This window comes from Rhinolophus sinicus, chromosome 14, assembly GCF_057876585.1.
Source record: "Rhinolophus sinicus isolate RSI-liver-muscle chromosome 14, RSI-T2T, whole genome shotgun sequence".
In the NCBI taxonomy this organism is placed as follows: domain Eukaryota; kingdom Metazoa; phylum Chordata; class Mammalia; order Chiroptera; family Rhinolophidae; genus Rhinolophus; species Rhinolophus sinicus.
This window is the reverse complement of record NC_142514.1, coordinates 8,370,997-8,397,064: the sequence shown is the minus strand read 5'-3', so window position 1 is coordinate 8,397,064 and position 26,068 is coordinate 8,370,997. Positions and strand designations below refer to the sequence as shown.

Genomic DNA, 26,068 nt, shown 5'->3' with positions numbered 1-26,068 from the left:
GTTACTTAACGTCTCTTAGCCTTTGTCTCGTCATCTGTAAAATAGGGATTAAAAAAGAACTCTAACAGGGGAGTTATGAGGATGAAATGCAATAATTTATGTAGAGAATGTGCCACAATGTCTGGCATATAGTAAGTGTTCAATAACCACTGTTATGGTGATGATTGTATGATCTCATTCACTCATCAACATAACCAATAAAAACCTTCCTGTCACCTCGTGGGACTGCAAGGAACAGCGGGAAGAGAACTACTCCTCATTTACCTGACGAGCGTGTCAGCAGCCTCCTTCAGCTCGTGTCCTTCAGCTCCCCAAGTCCAATCACATGGACGGATTTTTGTGGCTAATCATATATTCTGCTTCCCCTCTAGCTTCTTGGGGCAACACCTCACTTACCCAATTCATCACCCAAACAGAACCCATTTGAAAACGGTAAGGCCCAGATTAGGCTCTCATTTGGAATGACTAATTCTTAATGCTAGGGAAGGACACCAGTAACTAGATGGTTCAGGGCTTTTCAAAAATGTCAGAGCACCTCTGTTAACTCACACTGGTATTTTTTTAAAGCATTCTTTCTTTCAATTGTTTTAGAATTAAATAGTGGCTTGCTAGGATAGTGTCTGGACAGTGGATTGCAAGGATGAGTCTAAGGATGCAGGAATCATTCCAGTTATAATATCACCATCTGTTGGCAACTCTCTTGTCCTATAACAAAAAAGTCCTAAGAGACAACCTAAATCTCTTTTTTTCTATTTTTTAAAATTATAGTTGACATTCAATATTATTTTATATTCGTTTCAGGTGTACAGCGTATTGGTTAGACATTGATATAACTGATGAAGTAATCCCCAATAACTCTAGTACCCACCTGACACTGTAGTTTTCACAACATTATTGACTATATGCCCCACACTGTACTGTACATCCCCATGGCTGTGTTGTAACTACCAATCTGTACTTTTATACCTTCCCCTTTCTCACCCAGCCACCCAACCCACCTCTCATCTAGTAACCTGTATCTATGGGTCTGTTCTCTGCATCTATGGGTCTGTTTCTGTTTTGTGTATTTTGTTAGATTCCACAAAGAAGTGAGATCAGATGGCATCTGTCTTTCTCTGACTTATTTCACTAAGCATAACACCCTCTACACTTTCCATGCTGTCGCACCTAAATCTCTTTATTTACACTGTGTCTTGCTAATTAAAGCCACTTTAGAAGTCACCCAATGCTAAATCTACATCCTAAATTTCTTAAGCCTACTAAAGCAGTATCAAAATCACATTATCAGGCGGGCCGGTTGGCTCAGTTGGTTAGAGCGCAGTGCTTGTAACACCCGGTTGCCAGTTCGATTCCCACATGGACCAGTGAACTGCGCCCTCTACAACTAGAGTAAAAACAACATCTTGACTTGGAGTTGATGGGTCCTGGAAAAACACACTGTTTCCCAATATTCCCCAATAAAAATTAAAAAACAAACAAACAAACAAACAAACAAACAAAAAAACACATTACCACTGAAGACACGCTATCACCGTCAGCACCTGCTTGGACAGGATGCCTCCCCCCTGAGTTGCCTGCAACTGTCTCCTGAATTTCCCACCTTCATTAGGCAGCGCTTTTCTCCTCTTTTACCTGGACTACTGGAAACCTGGCCGACAGAGGGTGTGGCTTGTCCTCGCTGTTTGGCTGAGGGTCTGGGCACAAACTCACTCTTCAGGCTGCCCAGACTCATTCCGACAGGAGGCATCACAAACAACCCCTCTGAATGGGTTCCCTTCGGGTCCTCCGTGCTTGTCATTTTCCCCAGACTGTGTTTGGGAGTCCCCACTGGGGAAGCTGAAGGCACAGATTCCTGGGAAGAAACAAAATAAAACTAGAAATCGAGAACAGTATCTTTACTATCCCGGAAGTCCCATCCCAGCCCTTGGGCTCCTGAAAGACTCTGTGACACTTGGCACTTCCCAAGCCTCCCATATCCCATACACAGAAGGGTAAAGGGGACCATGACATTTAGGCCACATCTAATTATTTGCAGAGGTGTTACTATAATTCAGTATTTGTTGAAAACTGGCAATTTTGCAGGAAGACATTATCTTTTGTCTTAAGAGCAAATGTCAAGAAGCTAATTGCCACTGGTTTAACTAGATAAAACCAACAAGGGCCAATCTCTCAGCCATATGATACATTGTTGCATTGCTAGAGGGGAGGGCCTTATTGTCCTAAGAAAATGTATCTAACAGCAATATAGTTCCAATGGAAGTGAGCCATGGTAATGTGTTTGCACTTTCTAGAAATCTCCCCTCATGGGTTTACATTACTCATCTCTCAGTAACTGCAAAAGAAAACAAAATGGAAAACATAGGCAGTTAGCCATTCCTATTATGTTTTGTTCAAGGACATAAAAATTAAGGGCTAATCCAAAGTAAAATAAATTCTATAATTCTACTGAAAATACTACACACTTCTTTTACATACTTAGTACCTTAATTGCTAACAGGGGTAAATCTTTTTCACTAGAATGACCTAATAACTGGCTTTAGAACTTCCCATGGTTTCTTCACCCAGGCCTCAGAGCTATCCATCTGTGTGGCTTCTGCATCACCAGTGTGTTCTCATCTAGCCTACATGTTTATCCCTCTCATCATTGGAAAAAGAGATAACAGTGCTCTCCTTTAGTTATCTTGGGTGGTAATTACACGTCGCAGTGAAAGAAACCAGTTCTTACTTTCCGAAATTTTTTCTTACAAGGCAAATTACAAGGTAAATGCTATTATTTAAGTATTTCAACATTAAGAACCTTTCCTCTTGCTTAGTTTATTTAAACTCTAGAGTATTTGTTGCTCTTTCATTTGACTCAGCTCTACATCTTCTCTGCAGTTGGTTTAAATAAATCAATGGCTTGAGGAGATTAACTCAAAGCTTTTGAAAGACTGACTTAGAAATTATGATTTAAGTACAAGCTATGATTGAGAAAAATGAAAGGAAAGCATATGTAAAACAACTCAAGCCTACACTCATTAAGACATGGATTTATGTAAAACAATTCTAAACACACAGGAGTCATGAAACTCAAAGGCAAATAACCCCTCTGCAAGCTTTGATTTCAGAATCATTTCCTGTTCTTTAACCACTGGAATGCATTCTAGACAAACCTCACACATGCACGAGTATTGAAAGGCACATGTAAATGAAAAGCGATTTTGGAGGAAAAAAGTCGTTATTCCCTTTACAAGGCCTAGATCCACTGAGCTTGACTGTGCAGGTGGAGAGGCGAGCTTCACAGATTAGTTTATCTGATTACAAATAGTTTAACAAGCAACACACTCCAAGCAACCCTTATGGAATTCTACAGAACAACCACTGGTATGTAACAAGATAAAGTTTTTCCAGGATTTAAGGAAATTAAATCACCAAGAAAGCACTACCTAGACCTTAAATCAATCAATCAATCAATCAATAAGTTGCTTTTGATGGTCCTTAAAACAGGACGTCTCTCTACACAGAAGGAAAGTGCTTCACACACACACAAAAAGAGAGCGAGAGAGACTTTCCCAAGTAATGAGACATTTTAAAGAGTTAGTTTTTTTAAATTTTGTTTTTTTAAGTACATGAGTGTGAATTGACTGCTGAATCCCATAAGGTTTTTCAGAATAACCAGGAGGCAAAAAAGCATATTATACCTTGAAGCAAAACCGATCCTTGTATGCACTGCCACTTAAAATCAAATCCTCAAAAACAAATACAGGGAAAGTTTTTCATTAAAATGCTACAAACTATGTGCATTTATTTGGTTTATTTCACAAAATAAAAACCATTTTGCAAAAATTTCTTGAGATATTTTGTAGTTCTTCTTTACGTTAACTTCAGAGTCAGCTCATGAGCCCAAACACCAGGGGTGCCAAAAAATGTAAGCACATGACATGTATTCGTCTTTCGTCATCAGTATGTATTATTACAATTTGAACAGTTTTTTCCTTCCTTAAAATATGTATACATTTTTCGCGCACCCTTGTATAGATACATCTGTTATAGAAAATCAGTCCTTTACGTTTTTAGGAAGGGAGAGGAACAAAAATGATATTATTGAACTTGATCATCCGTTTTGGTGAACTGATCTCTTCCTAAAAAATTGAGGCCTCAAAACTAAGACTTACCACATACAAGAATGTTCCAAAAAACTTACTGTAGGTTCCAAAGATGGTTCCCTAGGAGGAATTCAACTCAACCTTGGGAAGTAATAGCAGCGGAGTTGGAAGGAAGATGTACCCTGAGGTGAAAATGGGAACAACACTCGTGGACAAACACCAGTTCTGACACATTGATTAATATCTAGTCGTGTTAATTGTAAATACCTCATACTAAGGAAAAGTAAGTAAGAAAGTTTAGAAATAGTTCCCAATCTTTCTTTTTTATGAACGGATCTTTCTGTTATGTTGTTAAGTCCGTGAACAGCATAAGCTTCTCCCTCAACTGTGACAACAAAGTTTCTTCATGAAGACCAAGGTTACTCATTCTCTACTCATCCTACTGTGAAAAGACCGATGATGGTGGATTTCACTTTTACTGTCTCAAAAGGGAGCCTGTTTCTCCCGATCAAAGCAGCCTCCGGCAGTGAGGCCTACTATTCCAACAGGAAGGAGGGCTTCTCACCGCAGGGTAAACACGCCAGCTCTCAGGCATCAGCTCTACCTTAAGACGTGTCTGCCAAGCATGTGTGAACCCGGTGATGCCCTTCCTCCTGCACTGCTGCTTTGCTTCACCCTCTGCTCTCGTCACTAAATCTGGTTTATCTGAGTGGCTGTAAGGTGCTATGTGGACAATGTGACCTCTAGCCCTTCGTCCAAGTACCCTTCCGCCGAGTCCTGAGCCCAAGGTGACGACACACGGCCATGGTTCCTGTGGTTCTTTCTCACTGCTTTGTTGTGACTCCTCTCCTTAACCTACACATTTCCACTCACTGAATCAAACATTTTCAGTTGAGGATGTTTAGGTTAGTGAGTAAATGGATGAATGAGAAGTAAAACAAATGAAGAAAAATATGGAAACAAAGGAAGAACAATATGGTTTGAAAATCATAAAATTAGTTGAGTTCAGGCATTGCAAACAAATATAGCCTTCCTGTCACTTTCTGCAAAGAGCTGAAGTCCTCGGCAAATTCCTGGGAGGGACTCCATCCTACTCATTCTCCTTCATCTTTTCTTTCTATACCTAGGGAAGTAAACAATAACTACTCAAATTTCTATCTTTTCTGTAATAATCTTTGGAATTCGCTCCTGTAAGTTATTTTAATGAACTCACTGCCCCACCCTTTAGAAAATTCAAAACAGCTATAGCTCAGGAAAGGGCCAGTAAGACACACAGCAGGAACAGACTTGGCCAGTTTATTTTCCCCACATAAACCTAATCCTAATACTGGAAAGTAAAACTGTATCGTATCACAGTTAAGAGCATAGAGTACGGAAGACAGACATAAAATTCTAAAGTCCACACTGCACTCCTTACTTACTAGTTGTCTAATCCAAAAGAAATGACTTCACCTTTCTAAGTCTCAACTTATCTAGAAAAATGATGTTAAATACACAAGCTACCTCTTAACGTTGCTAATGAGAACAAAATGAACAACTATGGAAAGAGCTCAGCACAGGCTGATGTATAAGAAGCAGTCAATAAACCTCAGCTACTTATGCTTCAATTGCTGTCAGTCATAAGATCTTACAATCGAGTCTCGGGCAGGGCCCTCTTCAAAGGCTCTCTCCTTCCCTATTTTATTAGCTGTTAGACTAAAAATGAGCATAACTAGCGGGGAATTTCAGAAGTCCTTTTTATGACAAGCTAAAGTGAGTTTACTAATAAGCAGACAGACTGAAAAGCTGCTGTGGAAACTAGCAAGGTTTCATTAAAACACACAGAGAGAACGACAAGACTGTCTGTGGTTCTATTAGGTTGGTATAAAAGTAATTGTGGTTTTTGCAATTATTTTTAACCTTTTAAACCGCAATTACTTTTGCACCAACTTAACAGCAATGTTACTCGGTCTCCTCAAATGCAAATATGGATGGGAGGTGGCTCATTAGACCACACCCAAGGTCCTCTTAGCACTAAGTCTGTGATTTACTAGGTTTTCCCACTTTTATCATTTATTTTCAATTAAGTCCCAATTTTTCCAAATGAAAACAACAGCAAGTCTCATCCCAATTACCTCCAAACATTGTTGTAAGAAATAAACAAGTGCTAAAGTAGTTTTAAACTGTAGAGCCACATACTGTATAAGATTTTATTAAGACACATTTAAACAGCTTCTGATAAACCTTGATGTTCATGATGTCTGCTGAAAAAAGTCACAGAGCGTAAAAAGTTGACTATTATAAGGTAAGTCCATGAGGAAAGCATTATAAAGATGGAAGATTAGTGCTCGCTTCGGCAGCACATATACTAAAAAGATGGAAGATTGGTTCTGTTGGTTTGTTTGCTAAAATACTTCATATAGTTAGTAAGCATTATAATTTACACTATCTCTATTAAAAGGTTAATTGAAATGTCAATAAAATGTCAAAAAAAATTCTTCAAGCCATATATATGACAAAAGTAACAGCAGTTAGAAAGCATCTTATGGCAACATACGAATTTTTCAATTGGTGTTCAAACACTTAGTTGAACTGACAAGACAGTGGGTATTAACAGCTCACCTTATCTTGTAAGGAAAAGGTCCCAGGAAAACCAGCAAAGAGAAACTTGTTCTTGACTTTCAACTTCCCCAAATTTGCTACAATCAGATTATTTGATCTGGAACTTTCTGGGATGAGGAGAACAGGAGCACCGGCTTCAATATCCAGGAGAATCCGTGAGCAGCGCTGGGCTTGATCTCTCACCTAAAAGAGGAAAGAAAATTGACTTAGAGGTTCAATTAATTCCCTAATTTTACAATCAAATAACCTCAGGTTCCCAAGTTTCATGAATTTATAAATCTAAAACAACTAAAATCACATAGAGTATGGAGTTAAATTAGAAATCAGTAACAAGAAGGTAACGGAAAACCCCAAATATTTGGAAATTAGGTTACTCACTTCTAAATAACCCATGGGTCAAAGAAGAAGAAATCACAAGGGAAACAGAAAACTATTTTTACCTTGGTGACTTAAAAAAAAAAAGCATATTAAAATTCACAGGATGCACTTAAAACAGTAGAGAAAATTGTTTAGCATTAAATGCTTATAAAAATTTAAAATCAATGATCAAGGCTTCTATCTTAAGAAGCTATAAAAAGGAAAAGCAAAATGAACCTAAGTAGAGGGGGAAAAAATAATAAAGAAACCACTTATTTAGAAAACAGATAAAGAAAAATCAATTAAACACAGAACAACTACCCAACAACCTCTTTTCAAGTGCTAACTATAATATAGGCCTCATTAAGTTGTTTTTTGGAAAAGACAGATAAAAATGATAAACCTCTACCTATACTTATCAAGGAAAAAGGAAGGAAACAAAAAATGCCACTATCAAGGAATGGGGGACGTTGCTACAGAACCTACAAACATTAAAAAGATAAGGGAACCTATGAACAATTTCATGCCAACAAACTGACAATTTAGATAAAGTGGACACACACAAACACAAACTATCTATAACTAAGATCATAGTGGATGGTGAAAGAATGTTTTCCCCCTAAGATAAGGAACAAGGCAAAGATATCCACTCTCACCACTCCTTTTCAACACTGTAATGGAAGTCCTAGTCAAAAAGTTCAAAAAGGCACTCTGGTTGGAAAGGAAAAAATAAAACTCTTATTCTCAGACAATGTAATCATCTATGTAGAAACCCCTAAAGAATCTAAAGGAAGTAGAATAAGGAAGTTTATCAAGATTGCACAACACAAGGGCAATATACGAGGTATGATAAAAAAATATGGTTAATGTTTAATTTTTAAAAACTTATTACAGTAAAAGATACATTGCCATTAATCCCCCTCAAAATACTACCCCTCACTTCGAACACACTTATCCCATCGTTCTTGCCACTTTCTGAAGCAGTTCTGGAAGTTCTCTTTCGTGAGTATCTTTAGTTGCACTGTCATGGCTGCCTCAATGTCCTGAATCATTTGGACTTTGGGGAAGAGCCAGAAGTCGCACAGCACCAGGTCTGGTGAATAAGGTGGATGAGGACACACCATAATGTTTTCATTTGACAGAAATTGCCATATACCAAAAGTGATGTATGACACGGAGCATTGTCATGATGGAGGATGATTTCCGGCACACTTTAAAACAAACCTTCTCTCAACCGTAGCTCACACCCGACTGACTGCAAAAGTTGAAATCTGTCACATACTGTTACTAAGGTTCAACAAGCCGCTTACCATATTGGCGATCCCCACCTTTCCGTTGGATGGCACTCGGCAGCAGCATTCACCGTATTTTTTGATCATACCTCGTACAAGTCAACTATATTTCTTACACTTTCAATAATTGGTCATTGCAGTGTTTTTTTAATACGTATAATTTATAATAGCATCCAAAATTGGAAACACAGATAAATTTAACAAAATATGTGTAAGACCATCTAACCACAAAATACTGCTGAGAAATTGAAGACCTAATCAAATGGAAGGATATACCACACTCAAGGGTCATGTAAAGGTATTTATTCTCCTCACCTCCACGTGCCATCCCATGCCTCACTAGAGTTCAGCAATGGCTGCGTTCCTCTAGGAATCCAGCTTTCCTAGAGGATTCCCATAGCATTGTTTAATCCCGTGCCCTTTCAAGACTAGTGTGGGTGACAATTCTCCTCATATAAAGATTCAATGCAATTTCAATCAAAATCCTAACTGACTTTCTTGTAGGGTAGACAAGCTGATTCTAAACTTTATAAGGAAAAACAGAGGACCTACAATAGCCAAAATAACTTCAAAAGAAAAAAGATGTCTCAAGACACACCACAAAGCAACAGTACACAAGACAAGATGGTATTGGCATACAATATAAATCAATGCAAAGAACAGAAAAGAAATACACACATACATATATGGTCAATTGATTCTCAATGGAAGTGCCAAGATAGTTCAACAGGAAAAGAATAGTCTGGATATGTATATGGGGGGGAAAAAATCTCAGCCCTTACTTCACAAAATACACAAAAATCAACTCAAAACAGAAGAGATCTAAAATTGTAAAACTTCCAAAAGAGGACATAGAAGAAAATTTTTGCAAAGATTTCTTTAATAAAACACAAAAACCATAAAAGAGGAAAACCTGACTTCATCAAAATGAAAAACTTCTGCTTTTTAAAAAACAGTGTTAAGTAAAAAAAATTAGATGAGCCACTGCCTAATCATAATTATTTATCTTTATTCATATTTGTATCTTCCCACTAAAATATAAGTTCCATGAGGGTAACGACCTTGTCTTTCTTGTTTTCCATTATGTTCCTAGCACCTGGTACAGTACCACACATCATTCCATAATAAACATTCACTAAATAATTGAAGAAATGAACAAACAAAGTTGTCATAAGATCAAATGAGAAAATATATGTGAAAGCACTTTGAAAACTACAAAGCATCATTAATACAAATAAATAATTATTAACCAATGTACAACATACTTATTTTTGCTATCTCCATTTTCCTTCTACAACTAAGTCAACAGAAGAACAGCAAGAAAAAAAACTCATTGCTGGTCACATAGCTTATAATGACAACACCCAGACTGCAGGTTCTTGTTCCAAGATTTCTAAACTGCATGTCAAAAATCTGTACTCTTGTTCCTCAGTGAATAAAGAAGTTTAATATAAGAGACATCACATAAGGTAGAAGACACAGGAAAAGTATGTCATACTTCTGGGGTAAAAAACAAAGCAAACAATTTATATTTGGCACAGTCGAATTAGGTACATGATCTAATTTTAAACATCAAGATTAAAAAGAAATTTAAAGTCCCACTGGATCATTATTTACAGACACTAGAAAATACAGGAATAAAAATACAGCTAAAGTCAAAGGTAGATAATACCACTTGCTACCAGTACAATATTAGGAGAAAGGAATTTAAATATCAAACAAAATAGCCTCTTAATCTTATCAGCAAACTAACTTAAGTCTTTTGCTCTCTCTGTAAATCAAACAGCTACGACTCAAACAGCTAGGATTAAAGATCCTTGAGAAAATCAGTTTTTCTTCAAAGTACACACACTTAGCACTATTCAAAATAGAGAAACATTCCTTTAACCTGCTTGTTTGATATAATTTGATAAAGCAAAGCTTAAAAGACTTATCTGTTTAATTTCTGCTTCCCCCAGGAAGTTAAACCCAGTTACTCAGTAATGTAGTGTCTCATTTCCCAACCTAAATGGTTCCCCACACTAACACTTACTATTGTTTAAACCACACGTAAAAATAATTGTTCTAAATGTACATAATTCTAACAGACAACATTTAGTAAAGTTGTATTAAGAGTCACAAAACTGGGGACCGGCCCGGTGGCTCAGGCAGTTAGAGCTCCATGCTCCTAACTCCAAAGGCTGACGGTTCGATTCCCACATGGGCCAGTGGGCTCTCAACCACAAGGTTGTCAGTTCAATTCCTCAACTCCCACAAGGGATGGTGGGTAGCGCCCCCTGCAACTAAAATTGAACACGGCACCTTGAGCTGAGCTGCCGCTGAGCTCCCGGATGGCTCAGTTGGTTTGACTCCCGCAAGGGACGGTGGGCTGTGCCCCCTGCAACTAACAACGGCAACTGGACCTGGAGCTGAGCTGTGCCCTCCACAACTAAGACTAAAAGGACAACAACTTGAAGCTGAACGGCACCCTCCACAACTAAGACTGAAAGGACAACAACTTGACTTGGAAAAAAGGCCTGGAAGTACACACTGTTCCCCAATAAAGTCCTGTTCCCCCTTCCCAATAAAAAAAAAATCTTTAGAAAAAAAAAAAAGAGTCACAAAAATGTACATGGCTTTATAGAACTAAATCCTATAAAACAATACCACTTACAGTATTCAATACCATGAGTAGGATTCATTCCTATTAAAATTATTCAAGAAATAAACTATGTGCACAAAGATATTCACGGAAGTATTACTCATAGGAATGAAAAACTGGAAGCAATTCAAACGTTAAAAAATGAGAATATGGTTAAGTAAACTGACTTGCTGGACTATACAGTCATTAAATAGGACAGCTATGAAAAATGCAAAGAAAGATAGAAAAAAGATTATGAAAAAAGGTTATGAGAAGATGGATTCCCAAAGTACATGCATAAACACATTTTATGTATTTTATTCTATGTACTATATGCTTTTCTTCAATTTAAAAGTTTTGTTTTTTTTAAAGCATATGTAGACCATAAATATAACACCATTTTATACTCAGTAATTGGCCCAAAATAAAAAGGGTGACGACAATGCAAGTGTTGGCAAGGATATGAATTACAGGGAATTGTTATGCACTGCTGATGGGAGTGTGTAATGGAGGCAGCCATTTTGAAAAACAATTATCTTGTAAAAAGAAACATGCAATTAGCCTATGGCTCAGTAATTCCACTCCTAAGTATCTCAGAAAAACTCTTACACACATGCATCAGTAGACATATCACACAACAGCAAGACGCTGTAAACAACCCAAGTATTCAACAGGAGAATGGATAAATCATGTGTGTTACACCAATGAAATACAACAGTGAAAGTATATGAAATGCAATCACATGTAACAACCCGAATGAGTCTCAACACACTAAGTGACAAAAAAAAGCAAGTCACAGAATAGTAAACACAGTTTAACAACATTTTGTAAAGATTGAAACAAGCAAGACAAGATACCACATGGGAACTTTTTTTTAAAGCGATAGGTAGACCCAAAATCAGGACAGTGGTTACCTAAGGAGTTGGCAGGGGACTGGGGTAGGGAGGGATACATGCAGCAGTCTTAATAATGTTTTAATTTTTATTTTGGTGGTGGGTTCATGGATGTTCATTTTATTATACTTTATAACTTGTATACATGCTCTAGATATTTTTATATCTGTCAAAACCTCGTATTTTTTTGAAAGTTTTAAGGAGAGAAAAAAAAGTTATATACTCCCTGATTATTAACCATAGAAACATGTATAGGGAGAAAATGAAAATATATTAAAACATACCTATGGTGCCATGAGATTGGAAGACTGATTCTTTTTTCTAGATTCCCTATAATGATGATGCTACTTTTAAATTTTTTAAAAATATATTATCTGGAAGACATACAGGAAACCAGTAACATTGGTTGCTTCCAGGGAGAGAAACTAGGTGGTGAGGAAAAATAACTGAGAAGAAGACTTTTCTCCAAAAGTCCTTTTTTACTTTGATTCTGTACCAAATCAATATACAACACATTCAAAAATTTTTAATTTAAATTAAAACATAAAAATTTTAAATGTTGCCACTATAAAGACAGCATTTATTTCGTAAATTATAATCATTTAACTAATAGTTTAAAAATAAATAAAAACAAGTTTTACAAACAACTTTATTACCATCCTTTTCGGTGGTTCCCAGACTGTGGGCCACGGTACCACAGGACACTGCCACACACTCACAGGTATGCACACTGCCAGGACATTTTAATTTTTTAGGGAAACACATCATCTGTCAGACACTGCACAAACTACTAGCTTGAGGGAGTTCACATTCCATGTCAAATCATGTGACATTCCTTTCAGTGATGCCTTATCTTTGCAAAGCTAGGTCGTAAGCAGTTGCTATGACAAAAAGCAAGAACCATGAGAAAATAAACATGGAACAGGAAACGAGGGCTGTGATGTCCTATCTGGTTCCAAGTTTGAGAAGTTGTACAAAGCCCACGAGTACATACATATAACTAGTAAATAATTGTGGTTATTTATAAATGAAATAAAAATATTACTCTTTCACTTATGTGTTATTATTTTCCAAACAGCTACTAAATTGTTAGGACATATATACTTATTAAATTGTTTAGTCTTCATTACTTTTCAAATGGAAAGGCCATTAGGTGTTTCATTTGGCCTAGGATGTGCCATGGAGAAACCTCTAAGACATTAAGGGAGCAATGAACTAAGAAGTTTAGGAACTTCTAATCTATTTGCAGAAACCCTCTTTATGTATGTTCTTCGGGACCACTTTCCAAGAGAAGAATCCTCACTAAGTTCTAGAAGGGCCAAAAGCCTTAAGTGGGATCCATAAATTTCTTTTACCTTTTTTTAGAGAAAGGTAAAGCTAAACTTTAAAGGTGATGAGAACGCGATATAACGACTTAAGTTCTCCAATAACAGTACGATTTCTATAGATAACCAACTACATGGAGGACATTACTAAGCATAAAATTACCGAATTACCTTTACTTCTTTCAGTGAAATTTTCCAGATTTATCTCTAGAGGCTTAAAAGTTCCACAGATCAAACTGAAAAAGCAACTTGGGGAAGTGAGAGAACCTACCGTCTGCCCCTCAATTGCAGCTCGCTGCCGTCCTAAGACGTCTTGCAATTGAGTGAAATGCTGGATGAAGGCCACCACCTCGGCCTGGAAGCGCTGCGTGTGCACATACTGCACGGAGGCCATCTGCAGGCTCACTCGGATGTCGTGTTCTCTCCGGAGCAGAGGGTCAGGCCGTCCATATCTACGCACCAAGGCAACAACGTGACTGACAGCAGCAAGGTGCAAGTTGGTATTTAAAGAAAACTTGCATCGATTTAGGGTTTTCCCTAGAAAACAGCTTTAGCTATTCAATGGAAATCCACCTCAAGTTTCACAAAGCGAACTCCAATAATTACTGCCTTTCGAAGCTACAGCAATGTGTTCAGGATGTTAAACACAAGTCTGGTGATAGCCGGGGCTATAAACCGGTAGGTAGGCAGCTCCAGGCACTAAAGTCATTTGATTCCAGAACTCACTCAGAAACCACTTGCGGTTCAGACCTTTCACCTGGGCCTCTAATTCCCTGACTTTAAGGAAAAGGGATTATTCCTGCTCATTCTGTCCTAGCAAAGACTGTGACAATATGAACTTGAAAGATAATAAAAACAAGGCCATGAAACATTGGGTAAAGAAAGGCAACAGAACCAGCATTTCTGGGGGAAACTGTCTTCCAGAGGCAGAAAGAAATCTTCTTTTAACTTCAGTGAAATGTTAGCCAAAGAGACTTAGCATCTATCTTCCAAGATAAAATAGAAAACTTTTCCAGATGGTTTTTGATTTAATGGAGCATGGTGTCCTAATAATAGATTATCATACAGGACACAGTCACTTTTGCTAAGCACCTATTTTGTGCCAGGCAGAGAGTTAAGAGTTTTATATTAATTATCTCGTGTATTACAGAACCATGACACTGGCGTAGGTAATAATATAAACAAATCAATCTAAACTCTCAGTAGAGTATGATATCCTCTCCCTGAAAATGAAAGAAAAAAAGTTCTCAGACATCTTTAGAAAGTTTTTCTCAATTGTTTGAACATCAGAATCACTTTGGCAAGTTAAAAAATAAATACATTTAAAAAGAAAAAGGACTGAGAACTACCCTAGATCATAATATTTGGGGGCAGAGCTAGATATCTACATTTTCTAACAGCTCCCCCAAAGGTTGAGAAACTTCCATTTTAAACTTTCTGCCTTCTGAGAAAACCATTCTTTTATACCTACTTAGACCTAAAGATGCCTTCTGAATTCTAAAACTAACAAGACTCAATCCAGATTATGTTTATACAGAAAAAAAATGCATAATGTAATTTAACACCCATATCTTCAACAACTTTCTCAGGCTGAGATCATTGCAGAATGTTTAGAGCTTGATGGAAGCTGATCTAACATAGTCCCTTCGATATTTAGATAGAAAAACTGATGCGTGGAGATGAAGTGAGTTGCCTGAGGTCACATAACAAGTTAGTGTGAAACTGGAATGAGGGCCCAGGCTTTTTAATAATCAGCATTATTTCAATCATACCCCATCTGTTTACGAAACCTGAGTAGCCCACTTCAACACACATCCATTTTACTATAAATCAGGATTCCTCACAACTAGATCATATCAAATTTATGTAAGAAGGTAAACATTTTTTAAACTTTTCTTCATTGTTTAGGTAACAAGAATTTGAAACAGCAAGCAATTATGACAAAATGTCGAGTGAGAAAAGAGCGATGTTTTTACTTAAAAGTCTGGAAGATGAGTGCTTCTTCCCCACTTGTAGTGAACCGTTCTCTGTAGAACTCTCCGTGGGCTGTCAGGTCACTTAGCGACAGGCTCCCGAGACTTCCCTGTAAGGCCAGGTCTCCCTCTAGAGATGTCAAAAGTAGAAAGCATCATGTATCTTTTTGTTTTGTCATGCATCATAAATATATCTGGAACGAAAACTGATACACACATGCCTTAGGCTTTTCACTATTCATCAAAGTACATGACAAAAGCACATTTTCATACTCCAGTGTCCCCAGAAAAAGTATTTTATGCAATTTCTCGAGCAGTCTCAGTGCAGAAGTCCAAAGGGGACTGAAATAACGCAGCAACATCATACTTGAACATTTACAAGAGGAAAGAAATTAAAATACACAATTTAAGGCATAACACATTTACAAATACAGATAGAAACGTGATCCCTCTGTGATAAGACCACTAATTAGAACTAGTGAAATATCTAAGGTCTATTAATTGTACTGTGGATAAAAGAATAAAAGAGGAAGTATCAGAGATATTGCAGGTGTTCAAGCCACCTTAAGTGGGTTTTGGTGTGGTTTAATTAAAAAACAAAATTAATGAGCTAGGCAGACACTGGAGACACAGATTTGAAACTACTGCGATGTGTACCAGACGTGAAGCCCCTGGATGGTGGTAGAACAAAGGACTGTGAAACCACGTACACCTGAGATGCGAAGCTATCATGAGTTATTCTTAACGTGGGGTGGATATTAAAAAAGGGATGTGCTGAACTGCTGCTTCTGTAAAACAAATTTTATCATAATTAACATTATAAAACAACGACTAAGGGGTTTATACTGGGCATACTAGGTCATCTACCAGCGAATCAAAGACACATACTTATTTTGGATTCTTAATGTCCTCTGGCAAAAATACCGAAGCTTCTCCAATGTGAAAGATCTCTCTCTTCTGGAAGCATTTATAAAGTAATTTATAGCAGGTATAAAAACCTCACTTTCAGTTCATTCTGTCCCCAAAGGACATTCTTATTTCTAACTACAGTCCACAGTGAGCTTTGTAACCTTCCATATTTCATTACCTGCTCCTTCAGGAAGGAATGGCATTTTATGCACTTTATAAACCCCTACTGTTTAGAACTTGATACAGTGGATCACTTGTGTTCTCCTAAGAATTTCAACCGAGTCCCATTAGAAAGAATGCCAGGTGTGATACCATATCCTCCTGCTTAAAACCAAGGCCCCTACTAGTGGCTCCCCCTCTTTACATCAACAGTGAACACATGCCCTGGTCTCCCAGAGACAGCCTTGTTACACACCAGGTGTTAGTTAGCATATGATCATTTCCCAGGTGTAATTATTAATAATGCCCCCTTCCACTCTCAAAAATGTCCCAATTTGGAAAAACAAAATCAGATAGTCACCCAGATAGTTAAAAACACAGGTGCCAGGGCCCCATGCCAACGTATTGAATCAGATTCCTGGGATGGGGTGGGGTGCGCCAGACACATGCGTTTTTAACAACCTGTCCAAACGATTCTGATCCATAGGCCAGTATCTGGGAAACGCCACCATAAATCACGGCCAGACCAATAACCACAATCAAGCCACTACCTCCACACCTTACTTAGCATGTGAGGACAAATCGATTTGTGAACAAAATGTTGAAATTCTTACCAGATTTTGCAAGTTTGATTTTTCCCCACTTACCAATCATTTCTAGGTGTGCCACCAATTTGGACACATTTGCTTTCGCAAGCTCACTGGTGGTCTTATTCAGCACGAGAGAGAGCGAGTGAACCTAAGAACACAGAAGACAGAGCAAGGCAAATATTACTGGGGAAAACAGGGCATCTTTCAGGCAAACAGCAGGACAAAAATCAAGGAAGAAACAGAGAGGCTCAGGAGATCTGAAGCTTTTGTTGATGCCAATCTCATTTCAGCTTTCTTTAGCCAGTCAAACCTAAGGAAAGAGCTGATGAAAAAATAACTCAACTGCGCAATCTAAAACCCAGGTCCTATGGTGTCTTCGTCTATGGTTGCCTTGTCTAGGCTGTTAGTGAAATGTTTTACATTATGAAACAATTTTTCTCATTTTTGCATTTATCTTTAATATTGCACTCTTCTGTCATCCCTCATAGAGGTTCATTAAGTCTCACACTAAGAAATCTGTCAAAACAAAATGATACATGTAATTTAGAATCCTTCTTAATGTCTTTGGACAAATACTTAATTAAAGCCCCTGTTGACTATTGGGTCTTCATCTAGGAACCACAGTCAAAGATTTTCTTTCCAGGGCGGCCAGATGGCTGAGTTGGTTAGTTAGAGCGCAGTGCTCATAACCCCAAGGTCACCAGTTCGATTCCCACATGGGCCCTCCACAACTAGATTGAAAACAATGACTTGGGGCCGGCCCGGTGGCTCAGGCGGTTAGAGCTCCATGCTCCTAACTCCAAAGGCTGCTGGTTCAATTCCCACATGGGCCAGTGGGCTCTCAACCACAAGGTTGCCAGTTCGGAGTCCCGCAAGGGATGGTGGGCTGTGCCCCCTGCAACTAAGATTGAACATGGCACCTTGAGCTGAGCTGCCGCTGAGCTCCCGGATGGCTCAGTTGGTGGGAGTGTGTCCTCTCAACCACAAGGTTGCCGGTTCGATTCCTCAACTCCCGCAAGGGATGGTGGGCTGTGCCCCCTGCAACAAGCAATGGCAACTGGACCTGGAGCTGAGCTGCGCCCTCCACAAATAAGACTGAAAAAACAACAACTTGAAGCTGAACGGCACCCTCCACAACTAAGATTGAAGGACAACAGCTTGACTTGGAAAAAAGTCCTGGAAGTATACACTGTTCCCCAATAAAGTCCTATTCCCCTTCCCCAATAGAATCTTTAAAAAAAAAAAAAGAAAAGAAAACAATGACTTGACTCGGAGCTGATGGGTCCTGGAAAAACACACTGTTCCCCAATTAAAAAAAAAAAAAAAAAAAAAAAAAAGATTTTCTTTCCAAAAACAACTAAAAACAAAAGAAAGTCAAAATCTTCTGTCTTAGGAATAACATTCTCTGTGATAAATAAATCCTGTATTGTAATGTTGTTATCTGAAATATTCAAAGGACGTGTATGTCTAGGATGCGTTGAGGCAGGCACGTCTGAGTGCCATCACTGGGGACAATGAAGGAGCAAGCGGAAGTTCAAACCTCAGTTCACACTCACTGCTCCCGAATGGCAGAGACCGTGCCATACTAACCCCTTCATCTTCAGTGCCGACCACAAAGTAGGTGCCCAGAAATGTTGGATGAATAAATGATTAGGGGAAAAAAAAGATGGGGGAAAGAAAGAAAATGAGATGAGGAAAGAAAGAAGGAAAAACACTTGTAGAAGAAGGCAGGGAAAAAAGGAGTGATAACTGCAGACGGAGCAATGCGCTCAGGGACGGAGCAATGTGGCTCCAGGGCCACAGAGGTCCCCTTGCAATAAGCTTTTTGACAGAGACCACAAAAGGATCTCAAGGGAATGAGATTATCGTTAAGGGGGAAATATAAACCCTCTGGTCACTTAATCACCAAAATAACAAACACTGGGTCTAAAAATGCTTCATTTGGAGGAATCCAGCTGTCACCACCTGAACCACTATCTTAGCATGAATCTTGGCGTCACTGCAAGTGGGACAACCAGATGTTGTATACTCCTGACATAATGCTATAGGATGCACTCAGCACCACATAAGAAATGCCTTTACCCAAGAGCCGAACCTGAATCTGATCAAGTGTCTGAAACTAACTTCCATTTCTAAAATGAGAAGATGAAAGAAGTCAGATGGCACCCCAAGGAAACAGACAAATCTGGACCGTCGGACTGTACCGCACGCTAACCCAGGTTCTACAAGTCACTTGCATGGGGGAAATAAAGGGGAGACAGGCTGACTTAATTAACAGAGATTTAAGAGACAAGACAGCAAATGTAACGTGTCAACCTCATTTTGAGGGTCTCCCCCTTATTTGAGGGTCTCCATTCCACAAATTCATGTCATTTTACTTAATTCTCCTCATTTTGTAGAGGAGGAAACTATGGCTCAAAAAAGCAAAGTATCCCACTGAACTGTGGGTATCAAAGGAAAGACGTGAAGTTTCTTAAACCAGTCATTCCTCTACAATGCACGGGAAATGGGCATTTTTGAGACAATCAGGGAAATCCAAGCATGGACTGGCGGGTGTTAAGTAATACCAAGAAACGCTTGTTAATCTAGATGTGACAGTGCATTGTGGTTATAAAAAAAAGTCTATTTTTATTTTTTAGAAATGAATACTGAAGTACGTAGAGGTGCAATGATATACCTGGAATTTGCTTTAAAATACTTCAGCAAAGAGGTGAAAAAGGAATAAAGTAACTGTGAGGAATCTCACAGGCTTGGGTATATGTGGGTTCATTATACTATTCTCTCTATTTGTGATTTGTTTGAAAATCTTTGCGATAAAAATATTCTCAAAAATTCTTACTCTAAAAAAGCGCATTCTTGAGGGGCATTTATCTAGTCTTGTTCTCCTGTGAAACCAGCTACATCCATCTATGCAAAGCCCCTAGAAGCGCTCCACACCCAACACGAAAGGGTTCCTAAGGCAGGTAGTTACTAGGGGCACCAAAGAACAAAGTGACAGTCACGAACACGTGGAGTCCAAAGGAATGAGCGAAGCCTCTCCAGGTGCCGTTCATCTTGCTAAACAAGGTACCAGAGGCCAGAGTTCTGCAAAGGCATCCAGCCACACTGAGGGGTAAAACTGGTTCATGCCCAACTCTTCAGAGAGCTCTCGCCTTTCCCGAGGACTGAAGCCTACTGCCAGCTTAGAAAATAAGAAAAGAGCAACTAAATAAAACATTGTTCTCCTGTCTGACTTCTCCCCATCAGCAAACGCAAGTCCACACATGCTAAGATGCGTCCAGGAAGAACTTCATCCGACGCACACAAATGTAACCAGCCGCTAGCAGGGGCCCAGGGCCCAGGGCTGGTACTAGCTACAGCGATGTACCACCAACTGGTCCTTAAATGTACTACTGCCACACCTCACTGTTTGATGACACAGAGCAGAACAGCCTTAAATTCAAATGATGTCTTCATGTGTGTTTTGTTTGTTTTTTAATTTATTGGGGTGACAATTGTTAGTAAAATTACATAGATTTCAGGTGTACAATTCTGCATTACATCATCTATAAATCCCATTGTGTGTTCCCCACCCAGAGTCAGTTCTCCTTCCATCACCATATATTGGATCCCCCTTACCCTCATCTCCCACCCCCCACCCCCCTTACCCTTACCCTCTGGTAACCTTCATGTGTTTTTAAACATTTGCAATGAGTACAAAGGACAAGTTACAAGTATGGCAATCCACGTAATAGTAAAAATAATAATAGCCATCATTCACTGAACGCTAATTTCAAGCCATGCACACTGTGCAAAGGGCCTTACCTATATCATCTCATTGAATCCTTGCAGCAACCCAATAGTGTAGGCACCATTTAACACCATCAGTTTATTGATGAGAAAAATGGAGGGAAAAAGAGGTTAAAAATTTGCCCAGGGCCAAATAGCTGTAGTTTGTGAACAACAAAAGTGCCAGGCTTCCAACCCAGGCAGTCTGATTTTTGAGACTTCATTTCTTACAGCTGTATTGTTGCCCTCAATGAAAAGCCAGAAATGTTCTGAGTGAGTGGGGAGATGACGATAAAAGCCACATTTTAAAGGACCTACTATGTACTAGACACTTTGCAGGGTGCCTTACACACATTACCTCATTTATTATCTTCCTTAGATGATGGAAGATGATGAAACTGAGGCTCAGAGAAGCTAAGTAATCCACTGAATTATACAGTACAACCCAAAGGAAAGACAAACAGTTACTTAAGCCATTCATTTTCCCTGCCTCCAGATGGAATTTACACAACAGCCTTTTGTCAGATAGCAATGTCTACCCTTTGGTAGCCCACATCTAGAAAACTGCATAGCTCCCCTGCCAATAAGACCTATTTTTTAGAGTAAATGTACAAAGCCAGCATTCAAATAAACAAACCAAAATGCATTCTTAGAACTTCAAGGAGTGAAAGGGAACTGATACCTTGAGATCCAGCTTGGTGTTAACTGGGTCCTGAAGTTCAGACTCTGGTACAGCGTTTGACTCCGACCTCACGTTCTGCAGAGGGTCCTCAGGCGGTACCTTCATTGCATGGTTGTCTGCAGTAGAGCCAATTCCAAAGAAATCAAGTATCACAACCCAGGTCTGCAGAGTGATGAGCACGTCCAAGCAGTTAAAATCAACATCGATGCTTCGGTTCACTCGGTTATAAATGGAAGAAAATTCGGGATGCTTCTTATCTACCAGGAATATATTGATGTGGACCAAGGAATCATCAAATTTACTCTTTCCAGCGAGTATCCTGGGCTCGTCCACTGATGGAGAAGGTGGGGGGGTCAAGGGGCAGTCCTGGTCCTGGACTTCCTTGGGCTTCTTCCGGGACGCCGAGGTGGGTCTCTGATACAGCTGGAAGACATTGGGCGCTTCCTCCACGTGAGAAGGGAGAGACCGAGGCATATCAGGATACTCCACGTTGGACACTGAAGGGCACGACTGAGAAAGATATTCTTTCTGTGCTAAACTAGAAGGCTTAGGGGCGCCCCGAGACACCATCAGGTTCTTATACTTGGAATCTGGATTTTTCTCCAGTAAGTCTTCCATCAGCAGAGAGCGCAGGGCGATCTGAATGGAGAGAGTCTGAGGATGGTCTTTACTGAACTCCACCTCAAAATCCTGAAACTTTAAGCTCACGAGCCCCTGGGCCCCCAAAGTCAGATCTCCACTTAGCTGAACTTGAAGCTCTGCGATACAAAAGTTGGCTTGAATCTGGGTAAAGGATTTCACTTCCTTCACAGACAAGGACTTTTGAGAAGAGTTGGAAAGGCTGGAGTGGCTGAACAAGCCATTCTCCTTCCTTTCAATGGAAGGTTCTCCACAGGTACTGAGGGAAGGCAGAGGAGAGTCAGGGCACGGTGAGGAGGGAGCGGTGCCTGGAAACTGATTCAGATCTTCACTGTACACGAGCGTATCCAGCGTTTGCAAAACCTGCTCATACACGTGCTTTGCTAACACCACCTGTACGCAGAGAGAAAAACTCAGTTACTCCGCGACTACCATTAGCTGCACTCGGCTACACTGGCGACAGATTTCCAAAGCTGATTTGTATGGGTTTCTCCTGAGTGATTATAAATCGCTGGATAGCAAGGACTGTCTCCTGTGTTTCTTTTCTGTCCTTACCTCTCTGTAACCCTTGTCTATTCACAAGGCCCTCCCCTGGTACCTCACAGAATAATCTAGACACAATAAATGTTCAGTAAGTACCACTGATCATAGGCCTGAGTCAGCAAAGTCACCCTAACCCCACAAAGACAACTGCAGAGATTGAAGGGAACATGGCCAAAAGTCTAACGTGGTTATACCACAGGGCTGAGAAACAAGACCATCGGTTCTAAAACTCACAGGCCATCACCAATTAGTGTAACAACCTATGTTTAGTAAGCTAGACAAACAGACAGTACTTTTTAATGAAATAATGATGATCCAGGATTACTCATGTTTCCTTTCTCCCTTACTTTGTTTTCAATTACAATTTCTTACTAAAACTATTTTCAGACAAATTTTTTATTTACTTAAGGGCAATTTTTAACAGAGGAATTCCAAACAGATATAAAAATGATAGAATTAAAAAGTGACCATTTTGTAACCCCTAATTAAATAATTTATCCCATCCCAGTTCATCGATGGAATAAGCCCTTATAGGAACGATTGACAGAGAATTTTACAATGGAGGGATCAGGTTCCGGCCACTTGAATGCAATCATCAATTTCAGCATCACTAACAGAGAGACAGCTAGACATTATAGGCCTCCTGACACAATGCAATATGAAGTCCACAGCACTACCTTTTGAAGTGTCTGCCCCCGCCCCCAAAAAGAACCAAAAAAGAACGTGAATCCAATTAAACCTGTAGAGTTAAGTTACAGTTTACAGCAAATGTGGGGGAACAAGTTAAGTGACACCACAAACAAACAGCCTAATCCAGAATGTGGGACATTCTGCAAGAGAGCTGACCTGGTTTTCATAACAAAATAAGGGCCTGGGGTGAAAAATGAGGGGAAAACTAAGTTAATAGAGACCCACAAGATGTATCACATAAATGCAATGCATGGACCTTCTCTGGATCCTGATTCAAACAAACCAAAAGTGAAAAGACATTGGTTTTCCCGTCAAGGTGGAGGAATAGGTAAACGCTGTGCTTACGTCATCTCACGACCACATCAAAACTACAACTAAACTACAGAACAACCCGTACTCAGAATCGCCTGAAGTCCTACAACTAAGGACATACAGGAGAAGCCACATTCGAGGCTGGTAGGAGGGGTGGTGATGTGAAATGGGCTGGTCGCACACCGTGTGTGGCGGTTAAAAACAGGGAGGGCTATCTCACTGCAGAGGTCCCCCTGAGGAGCGAGGGGTCCCACCCCTATGTCAGGCTCCCAGCCCAGGGTTCCAGTGCCAAGAAGAGAAGTCCCCATAAATTCTGGCTGTGAAAACCAGCGGAGACTGGCTGAGTGAGATGGAGGGCAGCGGCAGTCCCAGGTGATCCTCTTAAAGGGACCATGCATGAACTTACTCGCTGACAGACTCACTCGCTCTGAGCTTCAGAGCTAGAGCAGCAGGTCGAAAGGCGCCAGGGACATACGGGGAGGAACTAAATTGTCTGGCCTCAGGATGAGGGCTGGAGGGACAGCTTTCTCCCTGACAGAAGTGCTGGCAGAATTCGTTGTTCCTTTGTTGAGCCTTCGGCCCTCCCAGCAAATGCAAGTGGCTGCTATCTCTGAGTCTCCATCAATGTAACTACAAAGTTTGCCCCGCCCTGGTGAGTCCGGGACGCTGCCCTACCCACTTCCAGGCCCATCCAAACTGCTTCCAGTGGCTTTTCCATACAAATGGCTTATCTTGGCTCATGCCATGTATTTTCCTAAAATCTCTCAAAGGTTCACAAAAACCAGGCAAGCATCTGGCCTCTGCATGCCCTGTATCTCTTGCTGAGTAGCCCCAAACCCGGCACTAGTGGCAGCTGGCCTTGGTTCACAGCTTAGCCTCTCCCAGGCGCCTCCAAGCACAGCGCTGATGGCAGCCATCTGCAGATTGCTTTGTGGCTCATTCCGGGTAACCCCAGGCAGGGCACACACTAAACTTGGGCTATGGTGGGGCCCCTACCAAGAGGTCATGGGGCCAGCATGCCTGGTGGCCAACTCAAAGCCAGAGCACCACCCAGCTGCCTCGATGGATGACACACCCAAAGGGCAGACTGGGCAGGTACCAGAGCCCCGCTAAAGTGAATCCTGCTCTGTGGGTCAGCCCTGCACAACAGCTCTTCCACTAGCCATGTAGTCACGGCTAGTCCTCACAACACATCAGCCTGAGGAGGGTCAATCTCAACCACTGACATGCAAACAGCAACCAAGACTCAATTACAACAGGAAGGCACACACAACCCACACAAGGGACACACCTAGAGCACCCGGCTCTGGTGACCAGGGAGATTGCATCACTGGGCCCCACAGAACCTTCTACATAAGGCCACTCAACTAAGACTGGGAGACATAGCAGCCCTACCAGATACATAGAAACAAACACAGGGAGGCAGCCAACATGGGGAGACAAAGAAACACGTCCCAAATGAAAGAACAGAACAAAGCTCCAGAAAAAGACCTAAACAAAATGGAGACAAGTATTCTACCAGATGCAGAGTTCAAAACACTGGTTATAAGTATGCTCATTATCTCCCTGAGAACTACAAGAGGTAGGAAACACAGAAATGGAGACAGAATACATAAAAAAGAACCAGTCAGAAATGAAGAATACAGTAACTGAAATAAAAAGTACATCAGAGGGAATCAACAGTAGATTAGATGAAGCAGAGGATAGAATCAGCAATTTAGAAGGTAGGAGAAAATACCCAATCAGAACAGCAAAAAGAAAAAAGAATTCAAACAAGTGAGGAGAGTTTAAGGGGCCTCAGGGACAATATCAAGCGTACCAACACTCACATTACAGGGGTACCAGAAGGAGAAGAAAGTATAAAATTGAAAACGTATTTAAAAAATAATGATGGAAAACTTCCCTAACCTGGCAAAAAAAAAATATATACAAACCTAGGAAGCACAGAGTCCCACACAGGATGAACCCAAACAGGTATCTACAGCAAGATTACTCTACCCAGCAAAACTATTGTTTAGAAATGAAAAATAAATAGCTTCCCAAACAAGAAAAAGCTAAGCATTTATCACCGCCAAACCAGTATTACAAGAAAGGTTAAAGGGACTTCTTTAAGAAGAAGAAGGAAAAAAAAGGATCAAAAATATGAATGGCAGTAACTACATATCTAGCAATAATTACTTTATATGTAAATGGGTTAAAATGTCCAAAAGATATAGGGTGTCTGAATGGATAAGAAATCAAGACCCTTACATATGCTGCTTACAAAACACTCACTTCAGATCAAAAGACATCCACAGACTGAAAGTAACGGTATACAAAAATATTTCATGAAAATGGAAATGGAAAAAAAAAAACTGAGATAGCAATACTTATACCAGACAAAAACACCTTTAAAACAAAGGATATAACAAGAAACAAAGAAGGACCCAGTAATCCCACTTCTGGGAATTTACCCAAAGAAACCCAAAACACTACTGCGAAGGGACATGTGCATCCCTATGTTCACTGCAGCATTGTTTACAATGGCCAGGATATGGAAGAAACTTGGGTTTCCAACTATGGATGAACGGATAAAGAAGAGGTGCTACATATATACAATGGAATAGTACTCAACCATAAAAAAGAATGAA

At 39.9% G+C, this 26,068-nt stretch overlaps 1 protein-coding gene across 12 annotated transcripts in view; it reads right to left on the bottom strand.

Moving 5' to 3' along the window:
• VPS13D (vacuolar protein sorting 13 homolog D) overlaps positions 1-26,068 on the bottom strand; it is a 236,731-nt gene that overhangs the window by 173,628 nt on the left and 37,035 nt on the right. For 9 of the 12 annotated variants that reach the window (XM_074334033.2, XM_074334026.2, XM_074334029.2 and 6 more), the window contains 7 exons: positions 21,255-22,286; positions 16,862-16,952; positions 15,150-15,276; positions 13,445-13,625; positions 6,687-6,869; positions 3,681-3,728; positions 1,633-1,852 (listed from right to left, as the gene is read on the bottom strand). In XM_074334033.2, coding sequence (XP_074190134.2) covers positions 1,633-1,852; positions 3,681-3,728; positions 6,687-6,869; positions 13,445-13,625; positions 15,150-15,276; positions 16,862-16,952; positions 21,255-22,286 — 1,882 coding nt within the window. The remainder of the gene's footprint in view (positions 1-1,632; positions 1,853-3,680; positions 3,729-6,686; positions 6,870-13,444; positions 13,626-15,149; positions 15,277-16,861; positions 16,953-21,254; positions 22,287-26,068) is intronic. The other 3 variants (XM_019756286.3, XM_019756289.3, XM_019756290.3) reach the window with 1 other exon arrangement.